This window comes from Podarcis liolepis, assembly GCF_965112155.1.
Source record: "Podarcis liolepis genome assembly, chromosome: 6".
Lineage (NCBI taxonomy): Eukaryota > Metazoa > Chordata > Lepidosauria > Squamata > Lacertidae > Podarcis > Podarcis liolepis.
The window spans coordinates 11,228,590-11,247,226 of record NC_139559.1 but is presented as its reverse complement, the minus strand read 5'-3'; the positions used below and the strand labels follow the sequence as shown (position 1 = coordinate 11,247,226).

The following is an 18,637-nucleotide window of genomic DNA, read 5'->3' as shown; positions in this document are numbered from 1 at the left end:
GCTTTTCATAGAATCATAGAATCATAGAGTTGGAAGAGACCACAAGGGCCATCGAGTCCAACCCCCTGCCAAGCAGGAAACACCATCAGAACACTCCTGACATATGGTTGTCAAGCCTCTGCTTAAAGACCTCCAAAAAAGGAGACTCCACCACACTCCTTGGCAGCAAATCCCACTGTCGAACAGCTCTTACTGTCAGGAAGTTCTTCCTAATGTTTAGGTGGAATCTTCTTTCTTGTAGTTTGGATCCATTGCTCTGTGTCCGCTTCTCTGGAGCAGCAGAAAACAACCTTTCTCCCTCCTCTATGTGACATCCTTTTATATATTTGAACATGGCTATCATACCACCCCTTAACCTCCTCTTCTCCAGGCTAAACATGCCCAGCTCCCTTAGCCGTTCCTCATAAGGCATCGTTTCCAGGCCTTTGACCATTTTGGTTGCCCTCCTCTGGACACGTTCCAGTTTGTCAGTGTCCTTCTTGAACTGTGGTGCCCAGAACTGGACACAGTACTCCAGGTGAGGTCTGACCAGAGCAGAATACAGTGGCACTATTACTTCCCTTGATCTAGATGCTATACTCCTATTGATGCAGCTCAGAATTGCATTGGCTTTTTTAGCTGCCGCGTCACACTGTTGGCTCATGTCAAGTTTGTGGTCAGGCTTTTAATGAAAGGTCCTTGGGAACTATGGCTGCTTTGAAATGGAAAGGGCTGGTGCTGTGCCGTTTTGGTTGTATTTCATAGAACCATGGAGTTCACGTTGTAAGTCACCCTGAGTTTCATGAGGGAAAAAGGCATGATATAAATAAATATATAATGTGTCAATGTGTAAAAAATAAAAAAAAATAGTTATCAATTATATGCTCAGTTATATTTAATGGCCCTATGAAGTTCCGCCTGCATAACTGTAGGTCGTCGAAGCGACGGAGGAGCCTTTTCAGGAGAAAATACTGACAGGCCCAAACGTGGAACTACCTCAGGTGCTGCTCTTGTCCCTCGCCGCCCAACGGCCAATTCAACTCCGGCTTCTCCCGCCTCTATCGCCACATCAGCCAATCACAACCCCGCGAACCCTTCCCACCAATCCCGTTCGATAACGTCTGCGGTGAATAAAAGGAGGGGGAGGGGGAGTGAAGCGGCGCTACGCAACGCTTGAACCGCCAGCCCCGGCAGGTGCGCAGGCGCACATGCAGCCCTGCGGCCGCCGCTTCCAGCGCCTAGCAGGCACTAGAACTGCGTCTGCGCGACAGCTGCTTGGCGCGAGGCAGCGAAAGGGGTGGCGGACGTCTTTGCTGCCCCGACCCGCCCTCGCCACCGCTTTCTCTTTCCGCGCCCGCGGCGCGCGGCTGTGACGTCAGGCGTGTGATGCTGAACCCGCGGATGGGCAAAGCCTGTCAGAAAATGGCGGAGCTAGGATAAAAGCTTGGGGTGGGTGAGACTTTTTTTTTTTAATTTACGCGTATGCCGTTTCTTCTTCTTTTACAAACAAACCGTACAAAAAAAAAACCCTGGGTGCCTAAAAACGAGAAGAAAACACGATAAAATCATTGGGTGTGAGAGGGATATATATATATCTCATTCATACATATATGTATATATGTGAATATATATGGAGGGCGGAGAAGTGGGGAGCGAGATGCGCTGCGTGTGTGTCAGTGAGAAAGGCGGTTGAGCTGAGGGGGGGCCGGCCTTCTGTGGAAAACAAGAAAAAGTCCATGGGCATCTAGATATTTGCCTCAGAAAATGTGCTGGGCAGGCTGGGGGAGCTGCTGCTGCTGCAGTATGTATTTATTTTAAATTAATTTTATTTTTCTTTAATGTTAAGGAAAGAAAAGAAACCAGCACCCCAGAGTGGTTACAAAAAGATTAAACAAACAAACATAAGACCGAGAAAGATTCACAGTGCTGCTTTAACACGCAGAGGTTAAAAATGCCAAATCAGGTGAAAATGACCTCAGCTCTCTTTAAGCATCCTGGTAGGCTTGTCTAAACAGAAGAGCGCACTGAAAAAGAGTGCAGTTGTTGATTTGATTCCAATTGTGCAGGGTGTCCCAAAGTGCAGGTGCTCCCACATGGAACGATCCTGAGCTTTTCACGCAGATGTGCTGCGGATGTTGTGTGGTGCCATCTGTAAGTGCCAATTCTGATCCGATCGAAGCAGCTGAGTGGGTGCATGTACGGTAAGGCGATATCGTAGCTATGCTGGTCCCAAGTTGTTATGGGCTTTGTATGCTAATACCAGCCCCTTGGACCTGGCCCAGTAGCAAACCGGCAACCAGTGCAGGTCTCTGAGCACAGGTGACAAGGCCTCACTTCCGCCAGCAATTGTGCCACTGAATTCTGCACTAATTGCAGCTTCCAGATCATGCACAAGGGAAGCTCCACACAGAGCGCGTTGCAGTAATCCAGTTTTGAAGCAGCCAGCGCATTAACTACTGTGGCTAGGCTTTAGTCCTAAGACTTGTTGCTGTTTAATCAGCTTAATGCCATAATAGGCGGTTTACAAGTGTGAATTAAATCCATAATTAAAACACACAATAAAAATAAAATAGGTGTGTGCTGTGTTTATCATTCTGGTTAGTAGTCTCAGACACTCCTATCCCACCAGGATGGCTAACAGTGCACTCCTGCATGTGTTTACTCAGAAATAATCTCCCACTGTCTTCAGTTGGGCTTGCTATTGGCCAAGTTACTATAGGTTGGCAGCCTAACTTGTTTTTTCATTCTACTGGTCCTTGCCACGTTATGTGGCTGTTCACAACACAAAACATTGTGCGGTAACTGCTGAAGCCAATCAAGCCTGGGTATGGTCAGCACTTGCGAAAGGTGACCATCTGAGAACTCCATGTCTTGGGTTTTGTGCTGGAAGAAAAAGGAAGATATAAATGTGCTAAATATACTAACTAGAATAACAACAACAGCAGCAATAATAATAATAATAATAATAGTAATACAGTAATAATAATTTTATTATTTATACCTCGCCCATCAGGCTGGGTTTTCCCAGCCACTCTAGGTGGCTTACAGCATATATGAAAACATAGTAAAACACCAAACAATCTGGTGAAGAAGCAATCTGGTGCTCTTGCTAGTGTGCTTGCACTGTGGTAAACTGTCTTCTGCCTATAAGCAACAACAGGGCACATACCAGGAAGCTGGTGCATTGTGTTGGTGCGAACTGCAGTCCATTGCACCCTCCTAGTATCACTGTTGTGCCGCTCTGTTGGAGTGCTTGTTTTGCCCTTGCTTCGAAAGTGTCCCTAAGTGGAGATCTTTTACACATGCCCACGGGACTGAGTGATAGTTATTTTCTTATATCAGAGAAGGTAAATGAATACAGTTAAACTGTACTACTGAATTGTAAAATTGGAAGGGACCACAGGGATCATTTAGTCCAACCACCTGCCATGCAGGAATCTCAAGAAAAGCATTTATGACAGATGGCCAACCAACCTCATCTTAAAAACCTCCAAGGAAAGAGAGGGATTAACCTGCTTCCTATCACTGAATCAAGCCTACCCCTTCATCTGAATTGTTGCATTCTGGGTTCTGATTCTTAATTGTGCTTAAGTGTGACAGAATGTTGGAGACTTGATTTTATATTGTAAAAGTTAAAATAACCATACAGTTGTGCTATCACTTAACAAAGTTTGACTGCATTTGTTCCATATTCTCAACATGCCAGTTTGATTCTGCAAATGTGGGATGCGCAAGGATAAGTGTTTTGATGACTGAGGGACCTTTATTATCTACAAAGAATAGCAGGACTGATCTGGGGGAGTTCTGCAATAACAAAAGTGTTTCTGAGAATGCTCTTGTGAGGGCAGCAATTCATCAGAGTTAAGTGTACTTGATTTTCCAGCCCTTTCACAACCACTGCAACTCAGAAGTGGAAGCAGCTGTGCATAATTGGTCTTTTCAAGAAGGAATTTGTGTTCAGTTTTGATACATTGGCGCTTCTTGTTTTCTCAGTGTTTGCTTTTTAGTATGTCTTGATCTCGGCAGCACTGTTTTTCTCCCTTGATAGGCAAATATGCAACAAATACCCATCAGAGCTTGGTTGGAAAGCCAATGGAGAGTGACACATTCACTCATACAGAGTTACCTACTTCAGAAGAGCTGGCACAGGAATCTTAGCACAACCTGCACAAGGTGTTCCAAGTCTCGGCGACGGGGACATAAAAGAGACCTTTCAGAAAAGAAGCTGGTAAAGTCTTGAAAAATATTCAGTTTAGCTGCAAATTAAATTTAGTGGTACTGCAATATATTTCTTGTCTTCTCTTACTTGCTTTTGGAGTTCCCTGACTTCCACTTTCCTATAACACATTGATTTAAAAGCCTTTGTAAATTTAAGACATAATACAAAAACAGAAAACATTAAGCTAAACATTTATTAGTAAGCATTTGGTAAGAACTCTGGCATTTTTATTTCTTGCATCCTTTTCATGTGAAGATTACAGGATGATAAGGCTGAAATACTGTTTGAAAACCCTTTAGCAATGTCTACTTTGTTTCTTTAAATTGTGTTACAATTTATAGGAATGTTGCATGCAAGTTTTTTTAGGATGCAGACATCCTGACTTACATGATCATAGAAGTAATCCTATATACAGGTTGAAAAAGGCTGCAATCTTTACTTTCCTAAGTAAAGATATAGAGGAAGGAACTGTGTGTTATCTTTGTTTATTTACTAAATTTCCATTTCCCCACTCCCATTCTCCCAGGAGTACCAGGCACCATACGTAGTTTCTCCCTGCCACCACTTCCTTCTTATCCTGACAGCCATCTTATGAGAGAGTTTAGGATGGGAAGTGGTACAGTCAGCTGGTTGCAAGGATGAGCAGGATTTGATGAACATATGTCTCTCCATTCCAAGTTCAGTGCTTTGTTTACTGTATCATACTTGCTCTTGTGCATACATGTAAAAATAAGGGGTCTCAATGTCACTTCGTTATTTGGCTTTTAGCGGGGCTGCAAAATGGCTTTGAAGCCTCTTGTTAGTTAGAATTCAGCTGCAAGAATTCTGACAATTGTTGGGGCCATAGTCCACTGACCTTAACAAAAATTCTTCTTTTATCAAATGACTAATAATAAGCTGTGTGTTCATATCTTGCTAATTCTGTTTGTTTCTGTACTGCGAGGTTGTGCATTAAGTACTTGTGTAAGATTTAGATTGTATTTGGCCTTAATTTAATATACAAATTTAATAATAATAATAGGAACTTCATATTTACATGGCAAGTTTGTGTTAAAAATGCAGATGTGCCAGTCATTTTTCCTCTTCAAGTAGATTTTTCAGTTATATAATGGTGGATAGCCCTGCGCATCCTGCTTTTTGTGCATGAACCCCTGGCCAAATCATGAGATAGTCTGTGCTCAGAACTGCCTCTGTCAAGTACTGATCAGCTCACAAGCTGAAGATACGTTTGATAACTAAGGTTACTAGAGTACATAATGTGGCTATTTATCGTGAGATCACAAACTCATCTTGTGAAAAAGATGGCTGCATAATCCTCTCTGTTGATGAAAGGGCTCTTTTGTTCAACTTAATTTGCAATGTGTTTGAGATTGCAAGCTATAAATCCTGTTAGCAACAAACCACAGAGAAAGGGCAACTATTGTGCTGCTTTTGAGTAATTTAAGGCAGCAGTTTGCTGTTTTAACCACTTGGTGATGCTATGTCAATTCAGAAAATGTTCTTTTCCTCAAATATTGTCACAACTTAAGCACACAGCTGGCCATCCGCATTTTGCCCAGGCACTCACCCTGCGTTATTTTCAATATCCTGAACCTTTCTCTACAGCATTTGCCTAACTGGCCATGTTTGTGGCAATCAATTCCCTTCCAGCTGCTTGTGCTTTAAAAAACGAGCTATAGTTTTTGGTGTTATCACAAGACTTAAGATATTACCAGTAATTCTGTACTGATTCATAGATTATATTTTTTTAAAAACTCCCAGGAAACATAGCAATTACTTGGCTATATTACAGCAAGAAGAAGCATTGAAAAGTGAAATAAAAAATGAATTGTAACTGTGAGATTGCCAGTGAGATTGCTGTTGGGATAGCTACAGCTTTTCTCCTCCAAGAAGGGGAAAATGCTAGATAAATATGTCCTTTAAATGCTGAATGCTGTTTTTACAGCATACCTGGGTTGTGTTAGAGAACACTACAATAAATTAACCGTTTCCTCCCTCTGCCCCTTTCATGGTTCAGATACATTACTGTATTTTGAGCTCTGTAACCTCAGGGAGCACTTTCCACATCAGCCTCTGTTGAGGAAGCTTTTCATGTCTGCCGTGGATCTCCAACCTACCATAGAGCATTTGGGGACATGTTCTGGATGCCTACGTGGTTCAGGCAGGCCACTGGTCCAAACTTGTTGGGTCTTGTTGGCAGCACAAGAGGGCCCTTTTGAACATGCCCACCTCTACCTTGCAGCACTGCATTGCAGGGCAAGGTCCACTAACAGTGAGCAAGTTCTCTTTAAGGCAAACTTACCTGTCATTGTCAGTCCTTTCGCAGAGGAGCCCCTGATAAGTCTCCAAGGGTCCCTGAACAAACTGAATGCCGCTGCCTTGGAATAAACTAGATAACAGTGAAGCACTTTGTATCCTGACAAGAGGCACTGTATGAGAAGGAGGACTGCCTGCTGTATTTGCTCCCGGCTTCTGATCATAAGTTGAAAAAGAATACCCTTGAGAAATGGGGATTGAGTGCAACTAGGAATATAGGAAGCTGTCTTCTATCAAGTCAGAGCATTTGTTCACCTCTTTTGGTATTCTTTCTTCAATGACAGGCCCAACTTAGAGATGCCAGGAACTGGACCTGGGGCCTTTTGCATGCAAAGCCCTGACCTTATAGACCTTCCCACTTTACTTGGAATGAAAATGAAGAAGGGGCCAGGTGTACAGTGGTGCCTCGCAAGATGAAATTAATCCATTCCGCGAGTGTCTTCGTCTAGCGGTTTTTTCGTCTTGCGAAGCAACCCTATTAGCGGATTAGCGCTATTAGCGGTTTAGCGGCTATTAAAGGCTTAGCGGCTTAGCTGCTAAAAGGCTATTAGCGGCTTAGCAGCTTAGAAAAAGGGGGGGAAAGCGGAAAAAAATCTCAAGACTCGCAAGACATTTCCGTCTTGCAAAGCAAGCCCATAGGGAAATTCGTCCTGCGAAGCAACTCAAAAACGGAAAACCCTTTCGTCTAGCGGGTTTTCCGTCTTGCGAGGCATTCGTCTTGCGGGGCACCACTGTATTTCCCTGTAAAGTGTCTTGCATAATAAAATACCAAATCCTTCATATGGCTTCTCATTCAGCAGGAGAAACCAGGGTAGTACCATCAGGGTTTGTTAGAGTGCATAAGGAGAGCTGCAGGAGGGAAAGTCCTAGCTATTTAGGACTTTAAAGGTGAAAATGAGCAATTTGAATGAAAAGAAATGTATGACCACTTCAAACAACAGCGGAACCTGCTGTGGCTGGACAGTGCCAAACAGTCTGGCAATGGCATTTTGAACCAATTGAATCAGTGCTTTTCAAGAGCTATTTCATGGAAAACATAATATACTAGTACGGAAAATCTGCCCCCTTTTCCTTCATTGGTCACTATACGAAATAGATGCATAATTGCTTGTTGGCCATACTAGTGCCTTTGCAATAATTGCCCAGAACACTGGAATGTGGAATCAAGTTTCCTTTTTACTGAAGAACTGATAGAATTCTGAGAAATGTCGAAAACATCCAAGGGATGGATCAGTCCTCCAGAATATACCTATCCCAGTCTGTGGCCTTGAGTATAAGAATTTTTGCTAGGTAATAAATGCCAGATAAATTTATCTGGCTGGTACCTTAAATGCAATATGCATCTCTCTCTCTCTTATCAAATGGAAATTTAATTCCTAGTAGACTTTAAATGCCTCTCGCTTATCAAATGGAAATTTAATTCCTAGTAGGCTTAGAATTGAAAATTTCTTAAATGTCCTGATTTGCTTTTCTAACTAGTGTTTCTCCCTATTTCAGACCCGATACTTTGTAGATCATCGAAGGGTATATGTGGTAGGAGGCAAAGGAGGTGATGGTATCAGCTGTTTCCACAGTGAGCCTAGAAAAATATATGGAGGTCCTGATGGTGGAGATGGAGGAGATGGGGGAGACATTATACTGAAAGGTAAGAGATAATATCTCTTGCACAAATCTTGATACGTTTGTTTATTTTGTTTCTAGACTGCCCTTCAACCAAAGTTCTTTGGGCAGTTTACAAAAACCAATAAAATAATTAAAATAGAATGCAATACATAAAATAATTTCAATGCAAGTAATGTAAAACTCAAAATCCAACATAATGTTTTACATTTAACAAAAAGCAGTATATAACTGGACCAGCCTGAAATTAATCTAAAAATAGTTTTCCAAAAACGAGAAAGCATTTTATGTATAGCTCAGCTGATTTGGGATGAATCACTGTAAAGAAGAGAGGATCCAGCTAGTTGACAACTTGACATGAATTATGTGCATATGCTGTAGAGATACTAGAAGGGTTCACTCTCTGGAAATAATAGAAAGCACATCTCTCTGACCTTGCTTTTATGCATGAAAGCCGATACCATTTTCCCTCTTGAAGCCAAAAGCTACCATAATAATACACTTATATAACACACTTATAACATATTTATGGATTGTGCTTCAGCATTGTGGTGATGAGAGTGGCATAATGACCTAAGTGGAATAGAAAAACCTTATTGAGAGTGCTTACCAAAGGTGCTTAGAAACAGCCTTGAAACTGCATATTAGCACCTGTGTTCCACAAGGCAGAAATTCTCTGAAAGAAGAGGCAGCTCCTATACTGGTGGATGCCCAGAATAAACATGGGCAGATTAATTGCTTGCACCCAGTGGTGTTCCATTAAATTGTAGACTTGGAAGGGTTCTCAAGGATCATCCAGAACAACCCCCTGCAGTGCAGGCATCCTAACTTAAGCATCCATGACAGATGGCTATCCAACCTCTGCTTAATAAACCTCCAGTGAAGGAGAGCTCACCACCTTCCACGGGAGTCTGTTCCACTGTCAAACAGCTCTTGCTGTCAGAAAGTTCTTCCTAATGTTTAGCTGGAATCTCCTTTCTTGTAACTCGAATTGTCTAACAGGGGCACTTCTATGCTGTATATAAGTTGCATAGAAGTTGCATAGAAATTTACATACACACAGACTTGCTGCGTAAAAGTATCTTCCATCTATGGCATTCATAATGTATAAATCAGTCCAGCCTCCACTAGAATATAAGTATGTGTGCTTATGCTCCATTGATCGGAATGGTGCTTAAACAGATCAAACTTTGATTGGATTGCTCAAGTATTGCACACCGAAGTCATCCTGAGAGTTCTGCCCTAATGCAGCTCTGTTCTATGCATTCCTACACTTAAGTAGGCTTCACTGTGTTCACTGGGGCTTGCACCCATCTAAGTGTGCATATGATTGCATTCTTTTCCAAGCTTGCTGCTGAATGTTCAAACTCCTATACCCACAGCATGCCTAGACTAAGCTGTCAGTGGCTGCATGGGCACAGTGCTAGTTGTGTAATGCTTTTGCTCATTTGACAAGCTCTACATTAGGTGATAGCGCAATTCCTGTATATTTTCTGCTCAGTAATTGTGCTGAAATTGCAGCTTTGAAAAGGTAATTCCAATACAATGAAAGGAAATCTATTTTAGATTGAACATGCTCTCTTCCACGTGAAGAGCCATTCTTCACAAACACATAGCTTGAACCTCTTTACCGAATGCATCAGTAGCTGTAAAATGTTTGGTGGTTATTTTGTGGCACTGGGGTTTTTTGTATCTTAACTTGCATTCCAGAAACTTTCTTAAGCTCCTTATATACAAAGTACATGGTAATCACAGTTCCATCTTTTGCAAAGTACTGTCTTAAGCAGCTTAGCTGCAGTAATAATAATAATTATTATTTGAGCACCTAAAAAGACTAGGTGTGGTATTGAGGACAAACAGAAACAGGTCTGTGCCTAAATAGCTTGTTTTCTCATACAGTATAGACAAAAAAGACACATAGTTGAAACTAGAGGAAGAGAAGGAGAATGTAAAAATGTAAACCATAATAACTCTGTTATCGCTTTAATCTGTGAGCCATATTTAAGTAAGGAAATAAGAATGAATTAACCAGCTATAGGCTGGCAATGAATTCCATTAAAAGAAGTAAAAAGAGGAAAGAGCAGAAAAGTACAAAGCAGAAGGAAATGTATGAGACTTATCAAAGAAGAGAACACAAATTATCAAGAGGACACAAATAATCAAGAAGATGAATTGGAGAAAAAGGGGGGGGGGCGGAACAAAAAACACAAATTTTGATACAAAGATCCTATAAGTCAAGCAGAATTTGCTTGTGCTCATGAGGGCTTGTTCATTTCACCCATTCTGCTGACCCTCAAGAGCGGGGATGAGAAATTTACTATCTTCCAAGTGTTTCTGTACTACAACTACAACTTCCATCATCCCTGACCACTGGCCGTGCTGGCTGGGATTGATGGGAACTGGACTCCAGCAACATTTTGGAGAACCAGAGGTTCTTTATCCCTCCTCTAGATCCAGGATCAAGGCAGCTCACAGAGATTTACTACACTTAGAAGTGCCTTCTACTTGAATGGTGGGATCATTTGATCCATTTGATCCAAGATGCTACCTGAAATTTAGCATAATATGGTAACATTACCACCATAAGGTAATCCAAAGAAAAGGAACATGATGCCTGTGTTTTATACTGTAAACCACCTTGTGAGCTTTGGATGAAGGGTGGTATATAAGTATAATAAATAATAATAATATATTTGTATGCGGTGGGGGGGGGGAATACAAGAAAAAAAGCCGAACTTGGGTGGCAGAATTCAAGATAGACTAGGATGCTTAAAATGGGAATAGAGAATTACAATAATCTAAGCTAGCCAAAATAAGATAATGAAGCAAAGTGTGCTTATTGTCGACAGAATGGATTAATGAATTTTGGCAGTTTTTAACTACAGTGGTGCCTCGCAAGACGAAATTAATTCGTTCCGCAAGTTTTTTCTTCTTGCGAGTTTTTCGTCTTGCGAAGCACGGTTTCCCATAGGAATGCATTGAAAATCAATTAATGCGTTCCTAGGGAAACCGCCTTCAGACCAGGTCCGGGGACAGTCTGTCCCCCGACCTCTTCTGAAGGCTGGGGGGGGGGAACAAGGGCTTTTCTTCCCACCCCCAGCCTTCAGAAGGCTGTTCTGAAGGCTGGCGCTGGGAAGAAAAGCCCTTCTTCCCACCTCCTGCCCCGCAAGCACCGGGGACAGGAGGGCTTTGCTGCCGACCGCCAGCATTTTAAAAGCCCCTGCTGTCCCGGGGCGATTTTAAAATGCTGGCGGGCGGGAGCGAAGCCTCCGCTGTCCCGGGGAGATTTTAAAATGCTGGGGGTTGGGAGCGAAGCGTTCGCTGCCGACCCCCAGCATTTAAAAATCTCCCCGGGACAGCAGAGACTTCTCTGCTGTCCCGGGGAGATTTTAAAATGCTGGGGGTCGGCAGCGAACGCTTTGCTCCCGCCCGCCAGCATTTTAAGATCGCCCGGGGCAGGCGGGGGGGAAGGCAGGCGGGGGGGAGCAAAGACTTTTGCCCCCCGCCGGCCTTCAGAAGAGGTCCTCTTCTGAAGGCCGGCTGTGGGCGAAAGTCTTTGCTCCCGACCGCCAGCATTTCCCTATGGGCTTTCGTCTTGCGATGCAAGCCCATAGGGAAATTCGTCTTGCGAAGCGCCTCCAAAACAGAAAACCCTTTCGTCTTGCGGGTTTTCCATCTTGCGAGGCATTCGTCTTGCGAGGTACCACTGTACTGAAAACAAAGTGTGTAGAACAAGGTGTGAAACAATTTTTATTTTTTTAATTTTTTGGCATTTTCAAGTTGACTTCCTAAGATCATTGAAATATTTTGGTTTGGTGATCACAAGCGAAGTTACCTTCTGAAAGACATCGCTTTCAAAAACATTTTAATGTACATTAATACGCTGTTAGCATTCTAATATGGTTTAGGCAGGCGAGCAGTAAGAACACCTGATCACTCCTAGTATTGCTTTGTTCCAGTGTCCTCTGCTGGGTAGAGCAGACACAACATTCTCTGACATTAATAATGTGTCCTCATCTTGGAATCACTTGATTTGCATATGCAGACAAGAAAATTGATCTAATAGGAGTACTGTACACTTCAGACATTTTGAATCTTGCTTTACAGTGGATAAGCAAGTCAGATCCTTGGCTTCTCTTCTCTCACTCTATCGAGGTTTCAATGGAGTAAATGGAGGGAGCAAAAACTGTTATGGAGCTGCTGGTAAAACTATCTATGTTAAGGTAAGCAGCTAACGTTTTAAAAAAAATAATGAAATGTATAAAACTTAAAATTAAAGTAATTGTCTTCGTTTGCTGCCCCATAACACAATTTACTTCTCTAATTTTCAGCCTTTTAAACGCTTACAGGCATACTTCATCCATGTGATCGAGCTCAGAGAGCTTCCTGGGACAATTTGGATCTCTGCTTGCACTCAGGCATAAGCAAATTGCAGCGCATTGCAAATGGTCATCTTTGCTTTGCTTTGCTTAACTTTCTTTTTACTTTCAAGGTTCCCATTGGTACAGTGGTTAAAGAGGACTGTACAATTGTGGCTGATCTCAACCATCATGGTGAGGAGTATGTTGCAGCCTATGGTGGAGCTGGAGGGAAAGGCAACCGTTTCTTTCTGGCCAATGACAATCGAGCGCCAACAACTGCTACTAAGGGTGAACCAGGTCAAGAAAAAATTCTCCATTTGGAGCTTAAAACCATGGCCCATGCAGGGATGGTGAGTCTGCCTTTTTTCGGTAGAACCTTTGACCCTGGAGGAACAAACCTTCATTGTTTAGTTAGAAATAGCTCCATAATGTGGAGGGGTGCAGGAGGCGCTGTGGTCTAAACCACTGAGCCTCTTGGGCTTGCCGATCAGAAGGCTGGCGGCTCAAATCCTCATGATGGGGTGAGCTCCCATTTCTCTGTCCCAGCTCCTGCCAACCTAGCAGTTTGAAAGCACGCCAGTGCAAGTAGATAAATAGGTACTGCTGCGGGGTGAAGGTAAACGGTGTTTCCATGTGCTCTGGTTTCCGTCACGGTGTTCTGTTGCGCCAGAAGTGGTTTAGTCATGCTGGCCACATGACCCGGAAAACTGTCTGTGGACAAACGCCTGCTCCCTCAGCCTGAAAGCGAGATGAGTGCCACAACCCCATAGTCACCTTTGACTGGACTTAACTGTCCAGGGGTCCTTTACCTTTTTTTTTAATACCTTTACCCATAATGTGGAGTGAGGGAGATGTGACTTTAAAAATGTAGTTCTTTGATTTGTACTGGTATGTGTGCATGTGCTTTCCTGATTGGATCTCTTGACTTGGAGACTGATGATGTTCATGGTAGCAACAACTGGAAAACCTGGGCTCACCTTGTCTAGCCATTATGAACAACACGTATCATGGTGAAGCATGTGGGTGCAGCATTTTCACAAACCCTGTCTATGCGCACCTATATATAAAATGCAATGTTCTAGCTTCAGCCAAACAGTGATGTGTCTGAACAGTGTGGCTAGAGACCTGCCTTCTAAATAACCCAGATTGGGCTCTTTATTCCAGGTAGGATTCCCTAACGCTGGGAAGTCTTCGCTGTTACGAGCCATCTCCAATGCAAAACCAGCAGTGGCTTCTTACCCATTCACAACCTTAAATCCACATGTAGGCATTGTTCACTATGAAAACTATGAGCAAGTTGCAGGTATGTTTTTATAAGACTTCATTTCAAGTGCTTAATATTTTTATTGAGCTTCCATCGCATTTCCTATTGAAAGAGCAAAAAGAAAATTGTGTATCATAGTCACATGGTGTATATTTTTGTGTATTTCTATTGTCAACTGGCTTGCGATCTTCGGATGTAGGGCGGTAGAACAAATACCCCATACTTCTTTTGGCAGTCCTGTGCTTACTGTGATCTGCTGGCCTAAATACAAAATCACAGCCTCCCTTAAAACAATTATTAAAAGAAAACAAGGTAAGAACAGAGCTAATCATAGCACAGCTAAGAGACTTGACAACATTAAGATACTTGTCTCCTGTTTGGTAATAAATACATTAGTCCCGCAATATTTGTGGGGTGACTCTAGTCTACAGGCTAAACAACAGGGGTTCAAATTACTATTATTATTTATTTGGCTCATGAGGCTGCTTTGCCCAAATCATGCCATTGGAGTCAGGAACCTTGAAGTACTTTCCTGATTGGGCATTGGCAAGGGAAAGCAGGCTTAGGCTTTACAGCCCGATGAATTGGGTGTGCATGAATTGGGAATTACCCATGGAAAATCGACCCTGGACCCTCCTTGTCAGTCCTTCCCCAGCTGGATCTAACAAGCCAAAATAAGCAAAGGTCGAGTAGTCACATTGCTGCACTACCTCTTCCCCTCTGCATATGCCTGAAGACTTGAAAAAGAGTGGGGAAGGGGGAGTTGGTAGCAAGGATAAATAGATGCTGTCTACCAAGCTAACCACAGTATCTGTGGACTCCTATGGGGTGGTATTAAAGCTAACCATTTTGGAAGAGACAGTGCCTTGTGTCATCTCTAATTGGTCTGCTTTATTCACATAGAAACTACTGAATGGTGTTGCCAAGAATATTTTCTTTCAAATCCCCAAGCACAAGAATGAGTATCTGCTTTGAGCAAGCATCCACTAATCCATTCTCCAGGGATGTGCCTTGGGCAGTTAGGTGCAATGGCTTGTCAGCCGCCTCCAACAAGCTCTCACAAATGCTGCAGTTTTTCCGCTGTCTCTGATCTTATCCAAACCCCAGCATGAATAAAGCAAAGCGATGCTTCCCTTGCAAGCCCTCTAGGCTTGCAAAGCAGTTTGGAAAAGTAAGAAACAGCAGGGGAGACTCTTGGGGCTGTATCCAACAAAGGTGTCTTGTTAGTTCTCCCATTCCTCTCCAAGCAAACAGTCACCCAACCTGCTGTGGAGGGTTGAGGTACCCCCAGAACATTTGGGGGGCGCGCATGGGGAGAGGAGAGGAAGTCCTGCTGCACAGGCAGATGTCCTTGCACTAATGGCATGGCTTGGTTATATATTGCTGTTTCTTACCTCCTTCATACTGTAGCGCAAACTAATTAAATCCCCACGTCTCTCCAAAGCCCACTGCAAATGCTAGAGGATCTGAAAAGGGGTAAGAGTGAATAGGAAGCACACATAAATGCTGGCAGTGTTCTCGAAGCTACCAACATGAGTTTGAGCAAACTGCGGGAGGCAGTGGAAGACAGGAGTGTCTGTTGTTCTCTGGTCCATGGAGTCACAAAGAGTTGGACATGACTAAACGACTAAACAGCAACAAGGCACACTGATATTTGTGGACCCCTGTAGTATGATGCTCAGGAGGAAATGTATAACAGCTCTTCCTACTCCTGCCTGCTGGCTGCTTGTTGCCATTCTGAATTTTCAGATGGAGTTCTTTGTGTGCTTGAATGATGCTGCTTTCTGGTTCTAGTCTTGCAGGCAAAATCTGACGTTTGTGTGACCATGCTCAAATGACCAGAATACTAATGATTGTTTTTGCTGGGTTCTGCTTTGTTTCCGTAGTTGCCGATGTCCCTGGGATAATAAAAGGGGCCCATCGAAACAGGGGGCTGGGCTTAGCCTTCCTGAGGCACATAGAACGTTGCCGCTTTCTTCTGTTTGTGTTAGATCTCTCGGTATCTGAGCCCTGGACTCAGCTGCAAGACTTAAAATATGAGCTAGAGCAGTATGAAGAAGGCTTGTCAAAGAGACCTCATGCCATCATTGGAAATAAGTTTGATCTTCCACAATCAAAGAGCAATTTGTCTCTCCTCAAGGAACGAGTAGAACAGAAAGTCATCCCATTGTCTGCTTTGACAGGTGAAAACCTGGAGGAGTTGTTTTTGCACCTGAAAGAACTATATGATGCGTATGTCAAAACAGAAGAAGCACAGAACCATGCACCCGTCAAGTGGTAGCTGGCCACAGGGACCCTCTGGCCATATTTAGGTGGAAAGTGGGTGGAGTGGGTGCAAAATACTTTGCTTTCAGAATAAATCTCTGTCTCCCTGGAGCAGTTAACCATAGAGCTTTCGCCCCACCTTCTCTAGAAGAATGTTCCAAGCTTGCAGAATCAGTGGATAACTCTGCTTCTAAAAAGATAAATATTGCCAAGCAAGATGAGTATTTTCCTACGGCCTTCAATTAGAAATGTAAAGGGAAATAACCGTCTAGCTTCCAGGAAATTCTAGATAAAAATGTAAAAATTAGTTCCATGAGCCTGTGTTAAATAAATTTACATGAATGTCTCTTGTGTAAAAGTAATTTTAAAACATGTTTTGTTTACTTCATGTGTGTGCCTTCAACAGCTGCTGATTTCCCTGTTTTTAATAGCTTGAAATTCCAATTTGTGTCCTGGACTTAATTAAAACGTATTGTGGTGGTGTTCATTTTGGTATCGATGCCTGAACTGGAATCATTTGCTTTGCTTTTCTCTCTGTAAGAAAATAAATAAATAAAAATCAGTGTCTAATTTGCATCAGAGGAGAGAGAAACTAGTGTGGTCTTTGTCGCATGGTTTGTTCTTGCATAGTTAACTTAAAAGCTGAAAATGGCAGAGGAATGAAGGTGCTTGAACCATATTGGGAAAGTGCTGCTCAGGGAGAAACACCCTGTAAACCTGATGGCAGTAGCGGGAGTTTGCTGCCCATTGCAAATAGTCTTGGGAAGAATTAGATTCCAGTCAGGACTCCAGCAGGGCAAAAATTTAAAGATCTCTTCCCCTGATGCCATAATCTGCATCCACCTTGGGCATTCCCAACTATGCAAGAGTGAATTATGTGACAAATGCCACATCTAATTTAGCCCCCATGTTCTAATGAACAAAAGACTTGGTAGCTTCCTGTATCCTCTGAAGTTACCTTGTTCTTTAGTGATGTGACTGCTTTTGTGATTCCATCATCCACATTCCACAAATAGAGGCATCCCTTCCCAACCAACCACTTAAAATGTTACCTTAAACAAAACAGAATGTGCACATATCATACGCAAGCCAGAAATTTCTCCATCTTTTTCAGAGGGATTACATGCTTCCAGCGTACATTAAGTATGGTACACTAGGAAGCTGCAATCTTTATTTACTCGTGTTTGTTTCTAGAGTGCATTAATGCTTGGATCTTTCTTGAGCTAGGGATGTTGCCTCAGTATTTTGATTATGTCCTTAAATGCACACCAACAGCTCTTCCATGTCACATCAATTAATGCTAACCATTTTGTGTTTATAAAACTGGTTTATTGACAGTGATGATGGTGAACTTTTTCAGCAAGCCACATGGACTGTTAATCTTCATGTTATTTTTGATTTATGTTTGGTATATACTAGCCCTGTCTACAACAGAAACCACACATTCACTGAAATACGTTTTATGGAAGCAGCAGGATCATGATGCCAATCTAAAGTTTGTATCCAATGAAGTTGTCTCCTTAGTTCAATAGGACTTCCTCTCCCCCTGCCCAGCCACCACCCAAATCATAGAATCATAGAATTGGAAGAGACCACAAGGGCCATCGAGTCCAACCCCCTGCCAAGCAGGAAACACCATCAGAGCACTCCTGACATATGGTTGTCAAGCCTCTGCTTAAAGACCTCCAAAGTAGGAGACTCCACCACACTCCTTGCCAGCAAATTCCACTGTCGAACAGCTCTTACTGTCAGGAAGTTCTTCCTAATGTTTAGGTGGAATCTTCTTTCTTGTAGTTTGGATCCATTGCTCCGTGTCCGCTTCTCTGGAGCAGCAGAAAACAACCTTTCTCCCTCCTCTATGTGACATCCTTTTATATATTTGAACATGGCTATCATATCACCCCTTAACCTCCTCTTCTCCAGGCTAAACATGCCCAGCTCCCTTAGCCATTCCTCATAAGGCATCGTTTCCAGGCCTTTGACCATTTTGGTTGCCCTCCTCTGGACATGTTCCAGTTTGTCAGTATCCTTCTTGAATTGTGGTGCCCAGAACTGGACACAGTACTCCAGGTGAGGTCTGACCAGAGCAGAATACAGTGGCACTATTACTTCCCTTGATCTAGATGCTATACTCCTGTTGATGCAGCCCAGAATTGCATTGGCTTTTTTAGCTGCCGCGTCACACTGTTGGCTCATGTCAAGTTTGTGGTCAACCAAGACTCCTAGATCCTTTTCACATGTACTGCTCTCAAGCCAGGTGTCACCCATCTTGTATTTGTGCCTCTCATTTTTTTTGCCCAAGTGCAATACTTTACATTTCTCCCTGTTAAAATTCATCTTGTTTGTTTTGGCCCAGTTCTCTAATCTGTCAAGGTCGTTTTGAAGTGTGATCCTGTCCTCTGGGGTGTTAGCCACCCCTCCCAGTTTGGTGTCATCTGCAAATTTGATCAGGATGCCCTTGAGTCCATCATCCAAGTCGTTGATAAAGATGTTGAATAAGACCGGGCCCAAGACAGAACCCTGTGGCACCCCACTAGTCACTCTTCTCCAGGATGAAGAGGAACCATTGAGCACCCTTTGGGTTCGGTCAGTCAGCCAGTTGCAAATCCACTG

General features: G+C 42.9%; 1 protein-coding gene across 2 annotated transcripts; it reads left to right on the top strand.

Moving 5' to 3' along the window:
- Positions 1-1,188: 1,188 nt before the first annotated feature.
- Positions 1,189-16,386, top strand: MTG2 (mitochondrial ribosome associated GTPase 2). 2 transcript variants are annotated; one of them, XM_083507637.1, is made up of 7 exons: positions 1,189-1,428; positions 4,028-4,207; positions 8,012-8,159; positions 12,242-12,357; positions 12,627-12,845; positions 13,660-13,798; positions 15,646-16,386. In XM_083507637.1, the coding sequence occupies exons 2-7, from the start codon at positions 4,034-4,036 to the stop codon at positions 16,038-16,040; spliced, it is 1,191 nt and encodes a 396-aa protein (XP_083363763.1). In that variant the 5' UTR covers positions 1,189-1,428; positions 4,028-4,033; the 3' UTR covers positions 16,041-16,386. The 2 variants fall into 2 exon arrangements, with proteins under 2 accessions (XP_083363763.1, XP_083363764.1); XM_083507638.1 differs by having other exon boundaries at positions 1,347-1,432.
- The last annotated feature ends 2,251 nt before the right edge of the window (positions 16,387-18,637 follow it).

Bases quoted from the DNA above. Each gene is read 5' to 3' on its own strand.
- MTG2 (XM_083507637.1), top strand. From the start codon at position 4,034: ATGCAACAAATACCCATCAGAGCTTGGTTGGAAAGCCAATGGAGAGTG. The intron at 8,160-12,241 runs GTAAGAGATAAT...CTTGCTTTACAG, and splicing joins GGGAGACATTATACTGAAAG to TGGATAAGCAAGTCAGATCC. The intron at 12,846-13,659 runs GTGAGTCTGCCT...TCTTTATTCCAG, and splicing joins CCATGGCCCATGCAGGGATG to GTAGGATTCCCTAACGCTGG.